A 25,657-nucleotide genomic window follows, 5' to 3' on the forward strand; every position below is an offset into this window, starting at 1 on the left:
CAACATGGCTTGAAGCTCTGGGCCAAACTGAAGCTCTGCCAAGCAGTGATAATGTCCAACTGTGTCTTTGTCGGCTGTGAGACTTGTATCAACTATGGATGATGCATCTTGCTTCTTGAGTAATTTCATCACAAACAAGGAGGTCCTTGGACACAGCCAATTTATTGGTATTGAAGGGAAACTAGCTAGTGATAATGTCTACAAAAGAGAATAAATAAGAGCAGATGACTCCAGCAGCTGCTATGTGTTTTCCTGAGGAAGGGTGACCACAAGCCGTGATTGAAGAAATATAGTGTGTCCCAAAAGTTTTAGTTCAGTTTTAAGGTTTAGTTTTTAGCTAGTTGGAACACCCTGTACTTTCAGATTGCTTGGGAAGCGCAGCCACTTCTAAATGATCTTGTTTGCAAGCACTCAGAAACAGCCTTTCACTTTTTAATGTTCTACAAATCTAAGATGTCATTTGTAAATAGCAGCAATGATGACAGATCAAAGACATCATTACAAATGCATTGAAGACTATACTATAGGTTATTCCTCACTGTTTTTTAACCTCACTGGTGAGCAACTAACAATCACTGATTTTGTTAGGCCACAAGATAATCTTTTTACAAAAAGGAAAAAAAAGGATACATATACATTCTATTTCTTTTATCCTCTATGTATTATCACTTGCAAACCTAATCCTTTTATTTAGCTTAGATTTACTCCTTGTAAATGTTCTTGTTTTTGTTCTCTTTTGTTTTGTAAATAATTTGAAAACTATATTTCAATATAATAGATTTTCTTTGTAATATCATGTATTTAATGAATTTAAAAAATATTGTTCCAAGGAGGTATCCATAAGGTGGGGGGTCTATGACATACCAAAAAGTTAAATATGCTTACTTTAAAGAATTCTACACACAAATTACCTTCTATTCACCATTTTAACCTGATTGCTCCATTATATTTTTCTTGTGGCTTCCTTTCATACTAATAAGAGTTTAACTGATCAATTTAAAATTTCTAACTATTCTGTACTATATTATCCAACAGTTAGCACTACCTAATTTTTCTATTTTCTCTCTAAATATGTAATTTTTCTAGGACCTTCTTTTCTAGTCAAATTTAATGACACTTTTCATTTATCTAGTATTTTAAGATAACTTTTTATACATTTGATTCTCACAATAATGCTTTGTAGTTGATTTTATTCACCTTTTTATAACTGAGGAAACTGAGGAACAGTGCATAAAATATTTAAGGTATGGTCACATAGCTATAAGTATTAAAGTTACTATTCGAACTAAACTAAATTTAGTTTAGTTATCTTTCTTCTATGTCATGATGCCCATTGAATTCTTGCCAGCTCTCACTCAGACCTCCTACTACAAACTGATGTTCAGTGGATCCAGAATCTCTTCAATGTAGGTACTTCCTCCACAGATTGCAATCACTTTCTCATTCAAATGAGATAATATTTGTAAAAAACAATGTGCTGACACATATTTGATATTATATAAATGGTTATTCCCTTCCTTTTCCCCTATGATTCTTATCCAGATCTTCTTATTAATCTTCTCCCATGAATTTCCCAAATACTAAATTTTGCATTTTTTTTTTGTAAGGCAGTGGGGTTAAGTGGCTTGCCCAAGGCTACACAGCTAGGTAATGATTAAGTGTCTCAGGCCAAATTTGAACTCAAGTCCTCCTGACTCCAGGGCTTGTGCTCTATCCACTGTGCCACCTAGCTGCCCCTGAAGTTTTGCATTTTATAGATATGTACTTGAACTGCCTTCTTATTGCATGATTACTTCCTTTTTAATTATACATTTTCTAATTATTCAGATATTCTTTATTCTACCTTTTCCTGCGTCATTTTTGTTAATATGCTTTTATTTTCATTGAAGTTGATTCTTGAGATTTTGTTCTGTTTCCATGATTCTTAGCTGTATAACATTCAAAAGGATACTAATGTTAAAAAGATGCATTTTTGTGTTGGGAAGTCAGCTCTAGACCCTGTAGTCCTTTTTCTCCCTGTTGTACTTATATAAGACACATGCAATGAAATAGTAATTCTATGATCCTCCTGTCCAACTGTGTATCATAGTTTAGGCACTGAGGTCCACTTTGTTTTTCCTTTGTGGATTGTTAGGTCAGTATCTTTTGAGTAACCTTGGATATTCTACAGTTTTCTGAGATTCAGCTGATGCAGTCAGCACAATGTTGTTTGCAAACAGGAGTACCTGAAGGGATCTTATTGCCTGTAGGAATCCTTGCAATACTGCATGGAATGACTTACATGAAAGTAACCAATGCCTTTAGTGAACATATCTCTTTTTTGCTAAAGTCCTTGCTTAATATTGATAATCAGAGGGGCAACTAGGTAGTACAATGGATAAATCACTGGCCCTGGAGTCAGGAGGATTTGAGTTCAAATGTGACTTCAGACACTTAATAATTACCTAGCTATTTGACCTTGGGCAAGTCACTTGACCCTATTGCCTTGCAAAAAAAACCCAAATCAGAAGATTATTAAACAAGGTGATTTGTAGGAAAAATAATCTCTAAGAGAGATTATGTCTCTCAAGGAATCTTATATGATACACACACACACACACACACACACACACACACACACACAAAGACATAGGAGTGTCCTTATTAATAGAACAGTGAAGGCTGCATTTTTCTCTACCAAGTCAAAAGTAAAATAAAAATATGAGTGGTGGTAATCAACAAAGAGTAAGCACACTAAGATTTTCTATTATTATACTTTTCAATAAATTGTGCATTTTCTGTTGAAAATCATTTTCAAAAAATCTGCCTGGTCTCTTCTCAGATTTTCATCATGGAGACCCAGGAGTTAGTAGAAAGATCTTTGGGACCCTTCTAGTTCACAAGAATCTTCATTGCAAAGTACTCATTAGTAGTTATTCAGACTTCATTGTCCTTTAGGAAAACAGGACTTATTACTACCCCAGGCATCCCAATAGATTTGGGAATGGCTCTAATTTTAAGGAATTCTTGTTTTCCTCAAGTTGAAGATTTGCCTATTAGCAACTTAAATCCCTTGTTCCTAGTTTTTTTCCCTACTTTTTTCACATGCAGAAAGGGTTTAATCCCACGTTCATACATCTTCAAAGGTAGTGATTGTATCTTTTCTAAATAGTCTCATCATTAGGCATTAATTGTTCCTCAAATAGCAAAAATTTCAAGCCCTTTACCATCTTCGTTGTCATCCTCAGGAAAAACTCCAGTTAATTATGTTGTTCCAAAAATATGATGTCCAAAACTGAACATTCTATGTTGACTGGATTCTAACCAATGCAAAATACAGTGTGTCCAGTATTTTGTGTGAATTACAAAGTATCATATCCTAAGTCCCAGACCACAATGATTTTCTTAATAGAGCCTAGTATTACATTTGATTTCTTGGATACCATATCATATTGTTGATCCATATTGTATGTTCAGTGCAATAAAATCTAGACAATTTTGGCATATTTGAGAAGTTGATTTGTTTTTAAAAATTAAAGTTTAATATGTATCCTTTATATGTATCCTTGTTAAATTTCAGTTTATAAGTTTTGGCCCAACATTTTAACATATGAAGATGTTTATTAATCTTGACTGTCATCTATTGTGTTAGCTATCCCTCCCAACTCTGTTATCTACAGATCTGAAAGCCATGCTATTTATTTTAGGCACTGGTAAAAAGACTGGGTCGGTCTAAAATTGGTCAACTCTAATTGTTTATAGGGGCTTTAGGGGCTTCCTTTTTTATTTATTGTAAAAATTGTGTGTTTGTGTGTGTGTGTTACAAAATGAAAAATAATTTTGTGGCAACTGTTTCTAATGTGATTTGTTCAAGATAGCAGCAATGGGAAAAATCGATTATTTTCAATTTCTTCATTAGTCAAATTTCTAAATGGAAAATAATTCAGTAATTAAGAATAACATGAATAGGAGATGCTTAAGATGCGAATACTAAATAAACTCCAAACTTTGAGTTGAATTGATCAGCAAGACAAGTCAAAGTGAATCTTAAATCAAAACCTCTCATAGTAAAATGTAATAAAACTTTATCATTTATGAAAATATGCCTTTTTATTTTTATTTTATTTTTGTCTGGGCCAGAAGTACAGGAGTTATTCACATAACTGGTTCCATTTTTATCAGCTCAGAAACTTTGACCTGCTCCATTTTCCAACCTAAGTCACTTTACTATTCCTTAGGTAACCTGGTAACCCTCTTGTTCCTTGGGACTCACCATCTTAATGCAGAACATAGCCCACTGTAGCTCTAAAGAAATTCAACAGCCTCAACCCAAGCAGCAGGGATTCTAAGCATGTGCCACCACACATGTATCACTTCATGATACAAGCTTTATTGCATGGTATATTTGCTTAATTGCAAATTAAATAAAAATTAAAGTAACATTACTGCATCATTATCTGAAATGTATTAAAATACATTTGAAGGTTTCAAATTACTTCAACAATGCTTCCATATACCAGTCTACAAAGATGAACTATTCATTGGTTTTTATCAGGCCTTTTCCTTTCCAAACTAATTAACATTTGATGCTATTTACCATCTTCTGTTTTTGAAAATTCTCTCCTCTTTTGGGTTTTCATGATACTGTTTTTTTCTTCCTATCTATCTGACTTCATAGTCTGCTTTGCTGTAACATCACCCCATCCTGCTCTCTAACTGAATATGCCCCAAGAATTGGTCCTGAATTCTCTTCACTTCTACTCTCACTTGTCTCTTCATTTTGTTTACTCTCTGTACTCTCTCTTACTGATGTCATCAACTCCCCCAGATTCAGTTAACACAATAAAGATGATTCACAAATCTTTATATCTAACTTTACTTTTTCTCCTGAATTCCAATTCTCATCTCCAGTTGCCTATTGGATATTGCCAAGCAGAACTTGTAGCCATTCCTCAAAAATCTAGCCCTCTTCCTAACATGTCTGTTTCTTTCAAAGGAACCATCATTTTTACATTCAGTTCATATTTATGACCTATAAGTCACTTTGACTATTACCTCATCTTCATACCCATTCTGTAAATGACCAGACTTTACTTATTCTACCTCATAGGATCATAGATATAGAACTCTAAGTCACCCCAAAGATCACCTAGTCCAAGTCCTTTTTTACAAATGCTGGAAGTGAGGTTCAGAGAGGTTCACTGACTTGCCTATGGGTCATCTTCACTAATATGATGTCCAACCCTGTTCAGACCTCTTATCTGGACTATTACAATGGCTTCTTAATCAGTCTCCTGACTTTTTCTACATGTACTTCACCCACCTGCTCAAGTGATATTTCCAAATTATGTCTAACCATATTACTCCTATTAAAAATCTTCACTGCCGTCTAAGAAAATATCAAAATTCCTCCATGTGGCATTTAAAGCCTTTTATAATCTTTGCCCAAATTCCCTTTCAAGACCTATTACAAATTAGTTTGCCATGGACTCTGTAGTCCAGCCAGGCTCACTTCCTTACTGTGCTTCACATATGACATTTCATCTTGGAGCTCTTTGACTTTGCTCAGGCTGTCCCCTCTACCTGGAATCTTCTTTTCTCATAGTCATCCCTTAGAATCCCTAACTTCCTTCAGAGCTCCATTCAAGCACTGCTTCCTCTAGGATGTTTTCCTGATTCTCCCACCTCTTCTCTTACAATGTCTTTCATTATTTTGATTTTACACACATACACACACACACACACACACACACACACACACACATACACACATATCTATGTTTTTGCTGGTTCCTATGCATTAAATGCCTTGAGAACAGAACAATAATGTTTTTGTCTTTCTTTTGCTAATGCCTAGCACATCATAAATACTTAATAAATGCTTATTGATTAACTGACCTGAATTACATTGAATTTTCCTTGTAACTTATTGACTGTTTAGGCAAACTCATTTGTTGTATTAAATTATATTATCATTTTCTTATTCATTTGAAATAGATTTAAATAATAGAGCTTAGAGATGTCATGATTTGTTCATTTCTAATTTTTCTACAATATTATTTAATAATTTCTGTCCAAATATGCAAGTCAACTTATATTGTGTACTCTATTTAAAATTTATTAGTTCTTTATAAAGTAACAAATTTCATTGTTTGTAAAAGGAGATATATAGAATAGTTATATTAGCTGTGTTAGGCTATTTAAACTTCTCCTTTCTTTTTTTTGCTGACATAGCTTTCCAAATTATCAGAATTCAGGAAATGTCAGGAAAGTTAAGGGAAAGGGATACAATTAATAGGGATAAAGTAATCAGTCTAGCAGTAAGCTATCAATCTATAAGTAAAGTAATTAAGTATCTACTCCAGGTGATGGGCAATAGCCATTTCTCTTGAGAAAGTCTTATATTTGCATTTACAGAAAAAAACATCACTTTGGCAAGTACAGGGTGGGAGAGGGATGATTAAAAAATAGTTCTTCTGTAAAAGATCTCAGGGTTTTAATGGACCACAAACTTAATATGGATCAGCTAACATATGCCTAGATAAGCTTAAGAGAGACAATGTTGAAGCATAGAGTGGTGATAGTCTTACTGTTTTTTCTTCTGGTCAGACTACAGCTGAAATGCTGTTCAGTTATATCTGACACTTTATAGAGCATTCAGAGGAACTGAGAGTATTTATCCTAAAGAAGACTTATGGGGAACATGGCAGCTCATTTCAAGTCTGGAAAGGGCTATCATATGAGAGATCAGATTGATGCTATCTGTCTCTAGTGAGCAAAACTACAAGTTGAAGTTGCAAAGGTGGCAAATTTATATGTTTAAGGAAAAGCTTCCTAACAGTTAACACTGTCCCCAAGTAGATTGGTCAGGCCTGGAAGGTAAAAAGTATCCTCTTCATTCAGAAACTAAATCATTAGTTGTTAGGATATTGTGGTGAGGATTCTTGTTGGTGGCATAGCTGAGAGTAGGGAGCCTTTGAGGTCCATACCTTTATAATCTCATCATCTTTTCCACTCTTTTGGAAGTCTTTTAACCAGCCATCATACAGTGAGGGCCAGATAGTCCTGTTCATTATAAGAGGGAAACCATACCAGGTACTTGTTTTTTTTTAATATCCTGCCCACCTTTGCTTCTCATTTGCCTTTTTCCTGGACCCCAGATTGTTTTGACTGTCTCTTTTGTGCCTTCTCCTTCTCCTTTCTCTTCTTTGGCTTCATGCTGACCTTTGCTCCAGTTAATTGGTTGTCTGATTGTGTATATATATATATCCAGCTGAATCTGAAAGACCGCAATATAACTTACCTGACATTTCCTTTCTGTTAAAATATGGTCAGTTTTAGGGGGCATTTAGGTGACGCAGTGAATAGAGCACCAACCTTGGAGTCAGGAGGACCTGAGTTCAAATCTGGCCTCAGATACTTAATACTTACTTAGCTGTGTGACCTTGGGCAAGTCATTTAACCCCATCACTGCCTTGCACCCTTCCCTGAAAATAGGGACAGTGTTACCTTTTTTTTTTATGATCCCTGCCCTCTGTGTCCAGATCTTTTGGACTCTGATCTCGAAGGACATATTTGTGATACACAGAGAAGAAGGCTACGAGTATTTCACATGGTTTGGTTTTTGACATTTTCATTCAGAACCATTTTTTCCAACATAATTTTTTCCATCCTTTCCTGAGGTCACATTCACTTTGAAGCCAGTGGGTCTCATTGGTATAATACTATAGTAGAAAATGCTGGAGGAGAACTTGGCATAATGAGTTTGCACTTTACTACCTGTGTGACCTTGGGCAAGGCACTTAACATATCTGAACTTAAGTCTCCTGATCTTGTAAAGTGATAGAATTGGATCAAGTAAGAGCTAAACTCCTTCCAGTTTCAAATGTGTGGTTTTGTGAAGGTGTATGTTGACTCATTTTGGCATATAAACCAGCCTTATATTCCTGATACTCTTCCTACTCAAACTTTTCATGAATAGCATGAAACAAGATGACCAAGTGTCCCATGAAATGTTTCTTATTGCATTAGGATATGAAATAAAACAAACTCAGCCAACTTCTTTGTTTCCCCAAAGAAACTCTCTGAGCCTTCCTAAAATGTAGATGCAATATCTTTGTCATTTAATTTATGGTTGAAACATCACTATTAATATGATTTAGTTCCTACAATAATATATGATCATTATGTATTATATATTATATTTTTAATATATGTGATTCATTGCTCACTGAACAAAAATCTCATGAATGTTTTTATTGTCATGACAATCCTCATCATTAGAGAATATATAATGAAATGTCTTCAATTCAATTGAAATTCAATTAAATATTTTTAAGGGTCTATTGTATACCAGTAGTTAGCACTAGGAGGATACAAGTAAGAAAATGAAAGACTTACAATCTAGTAGGGGAAGATGGTACAGAAAAGGAAGACAAAAGGGGAGGGGGCTGCCAGAATATAGGGTAGCTGACAGGGGTATAATGTTCCTTGAAGATGAAACCAAATAGAACCACTGATGGAAAATGGACAGTTAGCTAGAAAGTTTTGGGTTCTCCATAAAGGAACGCTTTGGGAAGGCTTTATTGCTCTTCCCTCTAACCCTTCTCTGAGTGGGGAGGTAATTGAGAGAAATGAGAAAGTGTTGAATATCAAAAAATTAAGTCAATCTGCATGGAGATGAGATTTCAGATGATCAACTTATCTTTGATGAGAACTATCTCCTTGTTTTGTTTACTAGAATGGGGACTATGGGTATACAATGTTGTATATGTTATCAGACAGGGTTACTCTGTCATTGAATTTTGCTTAACTATTTTTTTATTATTATAAAAGAGTGGTAGGGGTAGAGTGGGAAGTATAAATGAGAATGACTGATTGAAGCATAAAAACAAAACATGAATAAAACTTTTCAAATTAATTAATGATATAGACCTTTCCTCTCCCTCCCCCACTGACTGAGCCACTGTGAAATTATAATAATAATAATAATAATAGTTGTCCTTTGTATTTGAAGAGGACCCTGTTGTCATATATGTGATGACACAGCTTGCACATTATGTTGATTATAATGAGGAGAGTGTCTGCCTTTTCCAGAACCATAGCAGCACCTCTTGGCCTGATCTGATAGGAAACAGGACTTTTGGTGATGTCTGGATGCTGTGGGAGTCCTTGGTCTTATGAATGTGATTTCCTTCCCTTATCAGTGAGGCATTCCAGCATTACTGTGCTAACACCAGTATGGTGATTTTTTGGCACCAGTTTTGCTATACCATGGTACAGCTAGCCTATCATTAGGCTATTAGATGGTTTAATTGTCAGCTTGGCATATTTATAGTTTTTGGTATAGCTAACCTGATTCACAATGGGCTAATCATCATTAAGGTGATTGAGTTATTGTACTCAGCTTTACAAATATTTTTCCCCCAAAACACAAAGACTTTGGTTTCCCAGAAGCTGCCTGGTTGGCCATGGGAATAATGCCACCAGATTGCTAGTCGGCATTGTTTATGGTCAGAACTATGATAGTATTTGATCATCATCGAACCTCTGACTTTCATTCTTGATTAATGACAATATTCTTGGCAAATGCTTTCACTCTGGTCCGTCTTATGCCAGTCCAAATAGAGTGAAGTGACAAGCTGTATAATTAAGAGTTAGACTAGATGATCGCTAACATATTTCTCTTCTTTACTCACACCACATGGAGATCATTTTGAAAGGATCCTCTTGCTTCACTGTCCACCCTTGCTCTCTTGGCCATCTGTAATCTGTCATTTTTATGTATTCAAAGCTTTTGCAACTTGATAGAAATTATGAGAGTTTATAAGATGTTGGGTAGCTAGGTGGTATAGAGAATAGAGTACTGGGCCTAGAGTCAGGAAGATTCGTCCTCCTGACTTCAAATTTGGCTTCAGATACTTTTTAACTGTGTGACTTCGGACAAGTCGTTTAACCCTGTTGCCTCAGTTTCCTCATCTGTAAAATGACTGGAGAATGAAATAATAAACTATTCTAGTACCTTTGCCATGAAAATCCCAAATGAAGTCATAGTCAGACATGACCAAAACTATTGAACAAAAACAACAAAAAGACAACAGCTTCTTTAAAGTTCAAAGATCTTTGACTTACTGACAAAATTATAAGCAGGATCCAAATTAATATATTTTTATAGTTGATATTAACTGCAAGGTCTTTAGCTTTGGCATACACATACCATTACATATGAAATTTTGATAAAGAGAATTTTAATGACTAAATTTTAATAGTTTCATTCTCAGTTCTGTTGACTAACCAAGAAGGGAAATTTCTGCTGCCCCATCCATTCCACTTCTTTTCCATATTCCCTAAAGCCTATGTGTGTCTCATTGACTCCTGAATTAGTATTATTTTGGGTCTATAGGGATCAAGGAAGAGAGGATCAGTCTCTTCTATACTTTTTAACTTTTTTTCAAGGGTTTTTTCAAGGAAAATGGGGTTAAGTGACTTGCCCAAGACCACACAGCTAGGTAATTATCAAGTGTCTGAGACTGGATTTGAACCCAGGTACTCCTGACTCCAGGGCCAGTGCTTTATCCACTGAGTCACCTAGCCACCCCCACTTTCTAACTTTTGATCTTTTAGCAGCAAAATTCTCTAAATGGGTGATTTTTGTTGTAAATCAGTGGCCAGTCAATCGACAAGCATTTATTCAATGCTCCCAAAGTGCCAGGCCCTATGCTCTGGGATTCAAAGAAAGTCAAAAGATTGTCCCTGCTCTCAAGGACTTCATGGTCTAATAGGGAATACAACAAGAAAACAACTGTCTAAAAATTGAAATATAATCAACAGAAGAAAGGTTCCTCCCCGAGGGAAAGGCTTCTTGTAGAATGTGGGGTTCTGTCTGAGAATGTGGAGCTTTGACCACACATAAAACTGTTTTGTCTTAAAGAGATTTCTTATTTTTCAATTTTTATTTATTCTTATTTTTGTACAAATGATGTTTTTTATACATTACTAAAATGTTCTTAAGAGTAAACATAATACCCCCCCAAATATAGACCCACATGAGCAATAAAGTAAAGAGAAAATAATAATAATAATAATAATAAAGGGCAGCCAGGTGGTGCAGTGGATGGAGCACTGGCCCTGAAGCCAGGAACACCTAGGTCCAAATCTGGCCTCAGACACCCAACAATCACCCAGCTGTGTGATCCCGGACAAGCCACCCAACCCTATCTGCCCCGCAACCCCCCCCCCCAAATAATAATAAAAAAAAATGTGCTTCCAATACCACCAGCTCTGTCATGGGTGGATCGCATTCTTTAGAATAAGTCCATCACAAAAGCTACTTCCATATTTTTTCACCATATTTCATCATCATTAAGTCCCTCATATTTTACCCTTCTCCTGTACTCTCAGTGCTTCACCTGAGTCCTGTATTTGAAGATCAAACTTTCTGTTCAGCTCTGGCCATTTCAACAGGAACATTTGAAATTTCCCTGGTTTATTGAAAGTCCATCTCCCTGGAAGAGGACATTCAGCCTTGCTGGGTAGTTGATTCTCAGTTGCATTCTGAGTTCTTTTGCCTTCTGGAATATTATATTCCAAGCCCTACGAGCCTTTAATGTAGTTGCTGCTAAGTCCTGTGTGATCCTGACTATAGCTCCACGATATTTGAATTGTGTCTTTATGGCTGCTTGTAATATTTTCTCTTTGACTTGGTAGTTCTGGAACTTGGCTATAATATTACTGGGGATCGTTTTTTTTTTTTTAATCTCTTTCTGGGAGAGATCAGTGGATTCTCTCAATTTCTATTTTGTCCTCTGCTTCTAGGGTATCAGGGCAATTTTCCTGTAGGAGTTCTTTAAAAATGATGTCAAAGCTCTTTTCCTGATTATGACTTTCAGGTATCCCAATAATTTTTAAATTATCTTTCCTGAATCTGTTTTCTATATCAGTTGTTTTTTCAATGAGTTGTTTCACATTTTCTTCCAATTTTTCATTCTTTTAGTTTTTGAAGTATTGTGTCCTGATTTCTCATAAAGTCAGCAACTTCCCTCAGTTCCATTCTATATCTGAAGGATGTTTTCCTCAGAGAGCTTTCTTATTTCTTTTTCCATCTGGCCAGTTCTGCTTTTTAAAACATTCTTCTCCTCTTTGACTTTTTGAACTGTTTTATCCATTTGACCTATGCTGGTTTTTAACATGTTATTTTCTTCAGCATTTTTTTTTTTTGGATCTCCTTGACTAAACTGCTGACTTATTTTTCATGTTTTTCCTGTATCTCTCTCATTTCTTTTCCCAATTTTTCTTCTGTCTCCCTCATTTGATTTTCAAAATCTTTTTTTGAGTTCTGTCATAGCCTGAGTCCAATTTCAATTTTTCTTGGAATCTTTAGATGCAGGAGCTTGTACTTTCTCATCTTCAGATTGAGTATTTCAATCCTTCTTGGGATCATAGACAATGTATTTCTCAATGGTGTTCCTCTTTTTTTCTGTTTACTCATTTTCCCAGCCTGTGCCTGTTTTGGGGTGCTTCCTGAGCTTTTGAGTATTATTGGGACATCCCTCCCCCCAAGGATCTCTGTGTGTGAAGCTCTAACTTCCCTCCTGGTCTGTGAATGACCACAATTGCACCCCTCTGCCATGGGGCTGAGGTGGGGGGACCCTGCTTTTCTATGGGGGGCCTAGGTTGTGATCAGGATCTGAATGTGGTCAGAGCCCCAGAGTCCTGTTCCAGATACAGAGGACAGACCTCAGAAGTCTCTCTCCACTCCCCTACCTAGGCTGAGTACTCAGGGCTCCTTTGCCTGGGGGCTCCTGCTTACAGGCTCTGCCTGCTTTCAGTTCCTGGATCTGGGCTGCCACGGCCATGTGGCTTGTGCCCTGAGGGCTGGGCTTCATGCAATTTCTCTGGCAGAGGTCCCCCAGCTGATCTTCCAAGTTGTGCCTGGTGCTCCCCAGGATGTAGGTCAGGAAACTTCCCCCACTGCTGTGAGCTATGGCTCCCAGGTGCCCTGGGGCTGCCTCCGGGAGGCTGAAATTCCTTCACTGTGGTGGGCCACCCCTCTAACCCTGTGGAGCTGAGCCTTTCCACTATTTTCCAAGTTACCTTGAGCTGGAGAATTACCTCACTGGATCCCTCTGTGGGTTCTGTTTCTTAAAAAAATTTAGTTAGGAATTCTTATTTTATAAGTTTTGAAATATTAGAAAGAGAGAGCACCTAAGAGAGCATCTTCTGTTGCCATCTTGGCTCTTAAAGAGATTTCTTTTTTTTTTTGTTTGTTTTGTTTTGTTTTTTAGGTTTTTGCAAGGCAAACGGGGTTAAGTGGCTTGCCCAAGCCACACAGCTAGGTAATTAGTAAGTGTCTGAGGCCGGATTTGAACCCAGGTACTCCTGACTCCAGGGCCGGTGCTCTATCCATTGTGCCACCTAGCCGGCCCCTAAAGAGATTTCTTGAAAGATATTTTAAATAGCTGACAGATGCCTTGGGACTTGGACTTTTGCTAACTGCCTGAATGGTCACTTGTAGTGTCAGATCGGCTTTGGGGGGTTGGTGATAATCTGTGTGAGCGTCATCGTTTTCCTTTTTTTTTTTTGTAAAAGACAAATAACATCTCTGAAATGTGTTTTATGATCATTCACCATTTTCCCTCACTTCTCAGGGGTCCTCTTGCAGTGATTTGTGGGGAAGCACAAGTTCTGTTCTTAAAACTGCACTTTGGGGCAGCTAGGTGGCGCAGTGGATAAAGCACCGGCCTTGGAGTCAGGAGTACCTGGGTTCAAATCCGGTCTCAGACACTTAATAATTAACTAGCTGTCTGGCCTTGGGCAAGCCACTTAACCCTGTTTGCCTTGCAAAAAACAAAAATCAAAAAACAAAACTGCACTTTAATATCTTTGAGCAGTATGTTGATTAGGGAGTGAAGGGGACAGAGAAAAGGAAAGACATAAAAAACCCAACTTACCCTTAGTGGTTCTGTTCTCTTAACATTGGTTAGACTTCTAAAAATCTAATTTGTAAAAATCCCAAAGCTTAGGGATTCACTCTTCCACGGAGATAAAAATCTTTGAGACACAGCAGTGGTTTTAACAACAAAAAAAATAACGAAGCTACTGTTCCATCTGTTTATAGACTGAATTTCTTCACTTTAACTTTATTAAATCCCCCTTCAGATTATAACACAAGATATGAATACAGTTTAATTTTTGTCCAGTATTTCATATGACCAAATTCTTCAGAGAAATTTCCTTTACCATTAAATCCAGAGATAAAAGAAAATGGAACCATTCTTTAAAGCCAAGTATATGCCAAACTATTAATTAAGTAAGCTATCAAACATCCTTGGAATGAGGTAAGAAGTGTTTTGTCCTTTTTATAGATGCATAAATACTGCATTATTAGATGAATTGATTTTCCCAAGGTCACATAGCCAATTTGTGGGAGAATAAGAACTAGAAACTAGCAGGTATTCTAGAGGCTTAGAACAATCCTTCTCTGTACTGATCAATCACAGTTCTTAGTTATAAAAAGACATACAACAGCAGAAACCACATTTTTGATTTTGAGTTGCTCTAGTTTCAAATTCTGACCCTGCTGCTTATAACCTATGTAACCTAGGACAATGCACTTTGCTCCTTTCACTTTTTACTGGAAAAAAATGGGTTAATGAACTCCAAGTTCACTCTCCTACTACTCCCCTCCTCTTTTCACTTCATCTAGATGCCTTCTGCCACCATCCCCTTCTACACTTCTATCTCACATCTACAAACACAAGCAATTCTATTCTATCCCATTGCCCCTAGCAGATTGTCCCCTCCATTATTTCCACTTTCTCATTTATCTTCAAAATCTTTCCTTCTTTACTTCCCATTCTCTACACCTACAAATATGTCCATGTCTTGCCATCCTCAAAAACTCTCACTTGATCAATATCCCAATTACTTCATTTTCCCATACTTTCCCTCTCTTTTGTGGTTAAACCTCTTGAGAAAATCATCTGCAGGATGATTAACTTTTTTTCTCCCCTCTTTTCTCACTTTCTTTTCCTTTCACTATTTTCTTCTTTGGCTTCCACTTCATCAAAGTTACTATCTTTTAATTGACAAACCTAATGACTTTTTTAATCTTCATCCTTCTAGATCTTTCTACAGCCTTTGACATTATCAAACTTTTCTTCGTGATACTCCTCTCTAGGTATTCATGATATAACTCTTCTCAGGTTCTCCTCCTACCTTCTGCAATACTCCTCAGCATCTTATGCTGGATCTTCATACAGATCATGCCTGCTAACCTTATAGGGCACTGTCTGAGCTCTATTCTCCCTCTATACTATTTTTACATAGTGATCTCATCAATTTCCTTGGATTAAATTATCATCTCTATGCAGACAACTCTTGAATCTCCTTATTCAGCTCTAACCTCTCTGCTAATTGCAAGTCTCATCTCTCCAACTACCTACTAGATGTTCCATAGACATCTTAAACTTAATATATCCAAAACTGAACTCATTACCTTTTATCCCCAAACTCTTTCCGTTCCTAATTTTTATATTTCTGTCACTGGTACCACCATCTTCCCAGATATCTAGGCTTACTCCCATATCTTCTTTTGTAGCAAAAGTCTGTTGATTTTACCTAAATAATGTTTTTCATATATACCCACCTCTCCCCTCTGACACTGCCATTACCCTAAGGCAGACCATCATGACCTCATGCCTAGACTATTGCAGTAGCCTGCTGATTAGTCTGCCTACCCAGGTCTTTCCCACTGCAGTCCATCTTCTACCCAGTTACCAAAGTGTCTGACCATTTCATTTTCAAGAAACTCCAGTGGCTCCCTATCCTATCCAGGATAATATTTATAAAAGCTACTCTATACCTAGCTGTGTGGCCTTGGGCAAGCCATTTAACCCCATTTGCCTTGCAAAAACCTAAAAAAAAAGCTACTCTATTTGACTTTAAAAAACTTTTATAATCTGATCCCCTCCTACTTTTCTATTCTTTTTAGACCCTACACCCACCCCACTCCCATACTCTAATATTCATCTCCTTGCCATTCTTACTGAAACAATAATTAGAGTACAAGCCATCCTAAGTTCAAATATGGCCTCGGATACCTACTGGCAGCATAAGCCAGGGTAGTCATGTAATCACTGTTTGCCTCAGTTTCCTCTTCTGTAAAATGGGAATAATTATAACTACTTCACAAGATTGTTGTGAGGATCAAATAAAATAATATTTGTTAGATCATTTAGCATAATGTCTAACATATAATAGGAGCTACATAAATGTTAGCTGTTTATTATTATTTTTTTTTATTATTTTACAAGATAATCCAAATCCTGTCTGAGTATTTTTACTGATTTTCTCCTGTTCTTAGGATTTTCTCCCTCCTACATCTGCCTGTTGGCTTTCCTGGCTTTTCTCAGGCTCAACTAAAATTCCCTTTCCAAAGAAAGCCTTTCCTGATGCCTCTTCTTTCTAGTACCTTTTCTCTGTTGGTTATTTTCAGTTTATCCTGTTGATAACTTGTTTGTACCTTACACTGTGAACTGCTTGAGAGCAAGGATTATTATTTCTTCTTCCCTGGACCCCAGTGCTTAGTAAATACCTGGCATATATTAGACACATATTAGACATATAGTTTATTGACTGACTAATTTAGAAACCCTTAAAGCCATTAAGAGGTGTGGTTGTATAGATAGAAATAACTCTAGGCTAGAAACCAGATATCTTGGTTTCTAGTCCTGGCTCTGCTACTGACTAGTTAATGTTACTTTATCTGAGTCCACAATCACTTTGGGCCTCAGGTTCCTTGTCTGTAAAATGAGGAAACTAAAGAACAATCAATAAATTGGATAAATAATATTAGTTAGTCACATCCAACTTTTTGTGACCCCATTTGGGGTTTTCTCAGCAAATATGCTGGAGTGATTTGCCATTTCCTTTTCAAGCTCATTTTACAGATGAGGAAACTGAGGCCACAGGATTAAATGACTTGCCAGAGGTCACATAGCTAAGAAGTGTTTGAGGCCAGATTTGAACCCCAGCATTCTATATACTGCCTGTCCCTCCTAGCTGCCCCACTGTTTTCTTTTAGTCATCAATGAAAGAAGCACTTGCTATGAGGCAATTTCCCAAAGATAGATGAGATCTGTCACTGCATGAAGACATTAATTTTTAATGTATTTTTACATTAAGTAAATGCTGTTAGTGAAATTTTCTGTGAAATTTCCTTCCAACCCCCTTCCACCCTCATGCCCCCCCCCAAAAAAAAACCCAAACAAATCTGAAGAGCAATGAAGCACTATGGACTTTCTTAGTTTTGACACTTGGAATTCAAATGAAAAAAGTCTGCAGACCCTTGTGAGTTTCCAAGGCATTTATGTAGAGCCTTATAATTACGTTAAAAATCCTCTTTGCCCATATTTCATCTTTAAGTATTATTAAGGTTATTCACTGTGAAGGATTTAGAGGTCCTTACATTATTCTCGACAAAATGAATGTCCTTTAATTCCAACACTCTGTCTGATATGGCCAAGTGCTCATTTAGCTCTGTTTAGAAATCTTTAAAAAAAAATCTTAGACAAGGACTCCACCAGGTTTTTTTTAAAGCAGTATTTAGTAAATAATTGGAAAAGGTTGATACAAATGTGTTATAAAACCTTTATGCCTGCATAGTACTTTAGGTTCAATTAAGAAAGTCTAACAAGTAAGATTTAAATTTCTTGGTAGTCAAATAAAATTTTAGGAGAAAGATATATTGCACAGATAATTAACATAATATTTGAATTGCAAAAAACCCTCTTCAATTTAATGAATACAGTCTTTTTTACTTAAGTGTCCTAGAATAACCAAGGGCTTTCCAACTAAATGAATTCTGTTTATTTAGAAAAGACTTAGCAGAGCCTAAAAATGTCCTTTGCTAAAAGCTATTGAAAAAGTTTATTGAGCTTCTAGGAACTAGAAGCATTGTTGTTCTACCTTTAACTTTGCTTGAGCCTTGAAAGCTGAAACCTAGAACAGAATGTGTTGCAACTCTTGACTTGTCAGTGCTTTATTAAGGGCTGGATAGTTATTGCCAAATCTCAGCACATTTTGTGTCCATAAGGATTTTCTTTCTAAGATTAAAACCCAAAGGTAACATTTTGTGTAAATAGCTGGTGTCCCTTTGCAGAGTTATTAAAAAAAATTGTTTAAATTTAGTGAGTTTTTAAAAATCTTTTATCATCTCCCAGCAATCTTCACTATCTACAAATAACCTACATAGGATGTTTTAACCACTGACTTTAGGTAGTCAACTTCTGTAGCTCATCAGTAGCCATGACAATCACTGGCAATTGTTAAGTTCTTGCCAACATAAGAACTCTAAAGGAATATAGGGGAAAAAAAATCTATTTCAGTTCTTGAAATATCCATATCCTAAATGACATAACCTTACTTTTATGTCACTCCCCCAATAAAAATGTTAATGCATAGCCAAATTGAAGCCTCCAGTCCTTAATTAACCAGACAGCTCATGCAAATACTTTCTTCACTATAATGATGTTATGATGAATGTTTTTCTAAAGAGAATAAATTTGTTTCTTAATGGCCATATTTTATTTCCATAAGTAAATGTGGCATCTCCAATCTGCCTTCATGTTTCCATTTTTTTTCTACATAGAGGGGCTAAATAGGTACAAAAGATTACATTGTGTTATACGTTTTTTTAATTGGGGCACATAATGCAATTTAGTTTCTCTATATTCATGGAAAACTTTTTTGTTGTTCTGATTCCTGGAAATACTCTTCTGATTTCTTAAGTCTCAGGACTTTTTTATCTTTCCTTGATCTAATATATGGTTATCTTTTTTAAAGAGAAAAACTTCTTTCTCTGAGAAAACTATACCAACTTTGATACCCCCTCTTTGATTTGTCTGTTTTTCCTTTTGAAAGTAATCTCATTTTTTGTCTTCTGAAATGTTTATGATATAGAAATGAGTTAACTTTCCCAGGAATCACAAATAGAATTCTTCTTTAAAAAGAAGGAATTTCCTTACTTTGAAAAACTGATTCATTTGTGGCAAACATCAAATAAATCTAATAAACTATATTACTAAATTTAATGATTTTTTTTCTTAAGAGATAATCCTTATTAAACTTGATAAAAATTACTTGAATGAAAAAAGAATGTATACTTTTTTTCCTAGTAAATAAAATACTATATGTAAAATATTTACCAAAATATGATCTTTTACTTTGGGTTATTGATGTAGAATTACTCTTACCATGTGACTGTTGATTTAACTTCACCTATTGAATTTCACTATAGATTTAAATCTAATTTAATTGAATATCTTTGGGTAAACTTTTTTGGACTATTCTTTTCTCTTTATCTAAATTCTTATTAAAATTGAAAGGAATTTTTTGCACCATAAGAATGAAAAACGGGGTGGCTAGGTGGCACAGTGGATAAAGCACCAGCCCTGGAGTCAGGAGTAACTGGGTTCAAATCCAGTCTCAGACACTTAATAATTACCTAGCTGTGTGGCCTTGGGCAAGCCACTTAACCCCATTTGCCTAAAAAAAAAAAAGAATGAAAAACAATAACTTGGTCAGGTTAAAGATAATTTATCACTATTATTTTTAGTGTTATTAATGTTTAATAGGAAAGATAATGTCATTTTTTTTCTTTCAGACCTTTATAAAAATGGACTTCAGAGAGCTAACTTTGTGCCATTCATTGCTGTTTTGAAGGTAAGGAAAGTCACGGAAAACTTCACTTTGTATCATATTAATAACAGATTTTGATATTCTTTTAATTGATTCAAATTTATAAATAGTTCAAGTAAATTATTACTGAAACATAACAGAAGACATGGAAGCAAAACTAAACTTTTTCTATGTCATTTATCTAGATGTCTTAAAAGAAGAATTGTAGGACAAGGTATCTAACAACTATAATGAGTGAATGGAACATTAGTCCTTTCATTATTTCTTAGTTTTTAGGTTAGCACACAATCTCTATAGTACTTTTTAAAGCTTTATGGATGTATTTTGGGGAAAACATAAAACTGCCATTTATTTGACAATCTATATTAGCATGTTTACCCATCTGTCAACAGTTGCTACTTTAGAATGATTCTGTTACAAAAAAAGATATATTTATATATTTATATTATATAGATGAATATATTTATTTATATATGAATATATTTAAATGAAGTTGCCACTGTTATTTTGAAATTATGCCAAAGTATCTTGCTGATAAAGTCACACCAATCACTTAAATGTTTGCTGTCTATATTTCAAAATGTTCAATACAACATTGCACTTTGAATTAAATTGAAGTGGTCTTCATATAGTCATTTCCCATTTCCATATATAAAACATACATACATATATATATATAATATATAGTTGTATGTATGTATGTGTGAATATATGTATGAATCTGATGCTTGATGGAATATTATTTCTTGTCTTCCTGAGAAAGGTAAGAGAAAGGGACTGGGCCCACCAGTTACCTTGACTTTTGATGACTCTGGAGAAGAGTGAGGCTGATGACTTTGCACAAGCTCCACCTCAATTAAATCCAATTCATGCACATGTCAGGACATCACCCTCTTGAGGTCATTTGTCCATCTCTAGAACAAAGGATAATCAATAAATAAAATCCAGTGAATGTTTATTGATATTTACTATATAATACCATGCTCTGTGTTAGGTATGATATGGAATATAAATATGAATGAGATACAATTCCTGCCCTCAAAGCATTTAAAATTGGTAAGAGAAGATAAAAAAATGGACATCTGTGATTCAAGGCAGACTGTGATAAATGCTCTAAGAAATAAATGGTTTGTAGCAAAACAGAATGCTTGTGATTTTTAATTAAATATTTTGGATCTGGCAGTTTAAGTTTTTCTATGAAATGTTTTAATGTTATTGATGCTATTTTATGTAACATCAACAGGGTTTAGGAAAAATAAGCTTTTTTAAAAGTTGGACAGTTTAGAAAATTCTCTAATTAAGAAAAACAATTTAAAAATCATTCATTTTCAGCTTTTAGGACAGTCATTTGATTTTTCCAAATTACATTTTCATTAACATTACTGATGAAATGAAGCAAATAGGAGTTTTTAGAATCTACTGAGGAAAACATGTTTTCATGAACAATTTTAGGCCACAGGAATATTTTAATTTCCCTGGGATATTTATAGCTATAGGAAAGAAATATTTTTTCAAGGCGGCTTGTGTTATTAATGATGTTTTTCTTTCCCTTCGCCTCCTTAGCTCTCTACATTCTTATTTATCTTTTATTTGAGAAAACAGAATAGAGTCTTTGTCTGAACTAGGACTTTAAAATAATATTGTTCATATTGATACAAAAATATGAATGAGAAAAGTAGGGAAAATGTGCTAAAAATAGCACCTGAAAATACACAAAATTTTTACATTTACAAAAGACTCAGAGTGAGGAGACTTCAAAGTTTATCTAATTTTCAATTGTACATTCTGATTATGGGAAAGCAGAAGGTGATTTCTCCAAACTTTACTTTTACTGATAATGTCATATTTTATATCTAATATTAGATAAGTTGGTGTTAAGTTAGTTCCATTTTATTTTTCTCTTTGTTGTTACTGCTGCCATTGAATCCATAGTGAATTGATGAAAAAGTAGACAGGCAAAGTAAAGGGGAAATGAAAAACAATGATAATCTATAAACATACCTAGCACTCCTTAAATAGTTAGGAATTAGCTGAAAGCCCCAGGAGACTAATTATTGAACTAACAAGTTTGAAAATAAATTAGTTCCGGGGGGCAGCTAGGTGTCATAGTGGATAAAGCACCAGTCCTGGAGTCAGGAGTACCTGGGTTCAAATTCGGTCTCTTACACTTAATAATTACCTAGCTGTGTGGCCTTGGGCAAGCCACTTAACCCTGTTTGCCTTGCAAAAAACTCCTAAAAATAAATAAATAAATGAATAAATGAACTCATAAATAAATAAATAAATAGATGGATAGATAGATAGATAGATAAATAAATAAATAAATGAAATTAGTTCCGCCCCTCATGTAGCTTACATTTGATGAAGTATTATTTAGAAATAATAAACTCTTCCTTACATCTAGATTTTCTTTATTTAATATTTTGTTTTACAATTATAAATAATAGCAGTTCCTACCTATCATTTTATGTAAGGTTTTGAATTTTATAATTTTTCCCCACCCTCTTTCCCTCCTCCCAACCCCCCACAGAAGGCATCTGATAATCTTTACATTATTTCCATGCTATATACTGATCTAAATTAAATGTGTTGGGGCGGCTAGGTGGCGTAGTGGATAGAGCACTGACCCAGGAGTCAGGAGTACCTGAGTTCAAATCCGGTCTCAGACACTTAATAATTACCTAGCTGTGTGGCCTTGGGCAAGCCACTTAACCCCATTGCCTTGCAAAAACCAAATAAATAAGTAAGTAAGCAAATAAATAAACAAATAGAATGTGAAGAGAAATCATATCTTTGAGGAGAAAATAAAATATCAAAGATAGCAAAATTGCATCATACATAAGACACTTTTAAAAAAATAAAGGCAATAGACTTTGGTCTTTAAACTACACAGTTCTTTCTCTGGGTACAGATGGTATTCTCCATAGCAGGTACAATAAAATTGCATTGATGGAATGAGCAAGTCCATTAAGGTTAATCATCACCCTTATGTTGTTGCTAGGGTGTACAACGTTCTTCTGGTTCTGCCCATGTCACTCACCATCTCTTCATGCAAGTCTTTCCAGGCTTCTCTGTAATTCAATCCCTCTTGGTTTCTACTAGAACAATGGTGTTCCATAATGTACACTTGCCACAATTTGTTCAGCCATTCCCCAATTGATGGACATTCACTCCATTTCCAATTCTTTGCTACCCCAAACAGTGCTTCTATGAATATTTTTTGTACAACTACATCCAAGTTTTCTGTCAAACATGTAAAACTAGCCCACATAGCCAGTAATGATGGTTTTCAATGAAACTTTTCTGATTGGGGCTATAAAATCTTGGGTGTGAGGAAATATTGCAAATAACTATAATCCAGTCTTCTTCATATAGATCTTAGAGTTCAGAGGTAAAAGATACTATAGAGATTCTCTAGTTCAGTTTTACAGGTAAGGGGATTGAGACAGGAAGTTAGTGAGGCAAGAAGTAAGTTAGCTTGCTTTAGAAGTCAAATTCATGTCCTCGGACTCCAAATAGAGTGGTCTTTACAATACAGCTGTCTTGGTACAGGAAACTGAATGACATATACTAAAAGTCAATATTACTACAAGATATGTAGAGAATCCTTATCTGAAAATGAAAGGTTTAAGGAAGCAAAAGAGGAAAACTCTTGGAAAAGAAAAAAACTGTAGATTCCATTATTTCCTTGGTGTATACCTCTGTGCTTGGTTAACTTTTTAACCACTATAGTAATTTATGTTCATGGTTTGGAGACTAAGGGAGCCAATGGAAGTGTTATAAACTCATAGCTAGAGGCAACTAGGTGGTACAGTGGATAGAGCAGTGGTCCTAAAGTCAGAAGGACCTGAGTTCAAATGTGGTGTGACCTTGGGCAATTCATTTAACCCCATTGCTTTAAATAAATAAAATTTTAAAAAAATTAACTCATAGTTTGTAAATATTATCATTCTCATATAATAGAGGAAAATAGAGGGGAAATATTGACAATTGGACTGAAGACAAGAGAGTCCATTTGTTTTCTGTTTAAGAAATGTGTTGAATGTATTGCTTCTGCTCCTTAAAAATCATGAACTCCAGTTCAATATTTGACCTTTTCTCCATTGTCTAGGTCCAAACATTGAGGTTTGTGGGAAGCAGTTCAATTTCAGTACAATTAGCACATATTAACCATATACTATATGCAGAGGACTGTTCAATTTTGTAGGAAAGGTATAGTATCATTTCCCTCTTTGAGTTTTTGGTCTAGTAGGGGAGGTAGTAAAGTATAAACACAGTTTGCTATATTACAAAATATTATGTCTGAGTGTATTATAAGAGAGTTATGAAATAAAATGTTTTGTGAGTACCAAAGTGGAAACTCATTCCTAGCTAAAGCAATTAGAAAAGGTTCTACGAATAAAGTAGCTTTTGACTTGGGCTTTATAGGTTGGATAGGACTTCATTAGGAGAAAAAAGGGAGAGATTATCTTCCAATCTCTGGTACCAATATAATCAAAGGCACAAAGAATTGAGTGCATAGTTGTTTTTAGGGAAGTCCATTTTGGTTAGACTTGTAAGTAATAGAATTGGAGAGATAAGATTAGAAAGGAAAATTGATACCAGATTGTGGGATGGAAGTTTGAATTTCATTCATTGGACAGAAGGAGCCCTAGGAGATATTTTAATTGAGGAGTAGCCAGGCTTTCATATGGGAAAGATCATTTTCTTTTTTCTTTTAGATTAATCAACAAGCATTTAATATATAATTATACATATAATTAACAAGCAAAAAGGCACTGTGCTTGTGTGGTAGGTTATATAAAGGCAAAAAATGAAACAATCCAAGGAGTTTAAATTCTATCCTGTTCTAGCAAATCCTATTCCAAGGCTCCCTCCCCATTTTAATTTTTATTATTTTTCTTTTATTTAAAAATTTTTTTACCCCAGATTCATGCAAAAGCAAGTTTCAACATTTACTTCCAAAATCTTGAATTCCAAATTCTCTCCCTTCCTCCCACCCCATTCCACACACTGAGAAAGCAAGTTACTTGGAATAAAAAGTGTAACCATGAAACACATTACTACAATAGTCATATTGTAAAAGTAAATATAATCCCTCACCCCACAAAGAAAAAGAAACCTCAAGAAAAATAAAGTGAGGGGAAAAAATGTATGATTCAATTTGTATTTAGATACCATTAGCTCTTTGGAATGGATATCATTCTTTATCATAAGCCCATCAGAAATTGCTTCAATATTTTTTTCCACAATGCCATTGCTAACTGTATTTCCCTCTATCCCATCCCCCCATCCATTCTATTCTTTCTCTTTCTCCCTTCACCCTTTCCCTCGTCAAAAGTGTGTTGCATCTAACTTCCCTTTCCAATGATCCTCCCTCTCTTCGTCACCTATATACCACTTCCCCTTCCTTCTCCCCTCTTTCTCCCATCTGTTTCCTCTTCTATTTTCCTCTAGGGTAAGATTCTATACCCAATTGAGTATGTATATATGTTATTTCCTCTCTGAGCCACTCCTGATGAGAGTAAAGGCTCATTCACTGCCCCTCACCTTCTCCCTCTTCCTCTCCAGTGCAAAAGCTTATTCTTGCCTGTTTTATGTGAAATGGCTTATCCCATTCTACATCTCCTTTCCTTTTTTCCCAGTACATTCCTTTCTCACCTATTAATTCCATCTTTTTAATATATTATACCTTCAAATTCAGTCCCTCCTGTACCTTGTCCATATATTCTCCTTCTATCTGTCCTAATAAATGAGAAGCTCCATATGACTCATCAGTATCATCTTCTCATGTAGTAACACAAACAGTTCAACATCATTAAGTACCTCATAATTTGTCCTTTCTGTTCACTCTTTTTTTACCTGTACTTGAAGATCAAACTTTCTGCTCAGCTCTGGTCATTTCATCAGGAAAGTTTGAAAGTCCCCTATTTCATTGAATGTCCAGGGAAAGATTATTTTTACAGCAGTAAGTAGGATG

General features: G+C 35.3%; 1 protein-coding gene across 4 annotated transcripts in view; it reads left to right on the top strand.

The window, feature by feature from the left end:
- AFG1L (AFG1 like ATPase) overlaps positions 1-25,657 on the top strand; it is a 221,398-nt gene that overhangs the window by 118,146 nt on the left and 77,595 nt on the right. For all 4 annotated transcript variants that reach the window (XM_074187295.1, XM_074187294.1, XM_074187292.1 and 1 more), the window contains one exon: positions 19,643-19,701. In XM_074187295.1, coding sequence (XP_074043396.1) covers positions 19,643-19,701 — 59 coding nt within the window. The remainder of the gene's footprint in view (positions 1-19,642; positions 19,702-25,657) is intronic.

The sequence above is a fragment of the Macrotis lagotis genome, chromosome 5, assembly GCF_037893015.1.
Source record: "Macrotis lagotis isolate mMagLag1 chromosome 5, bilby.v1.9.chrom.fasta, whole genome shotgun sequence".
NCBI classification, from domain to species: domain Eukaryota; kingdom Metazoa; phylum Chordata; class Mammalia; order Peramelemorphia; family Peramelidae; genus Macrotis; species Macrotis lagotis.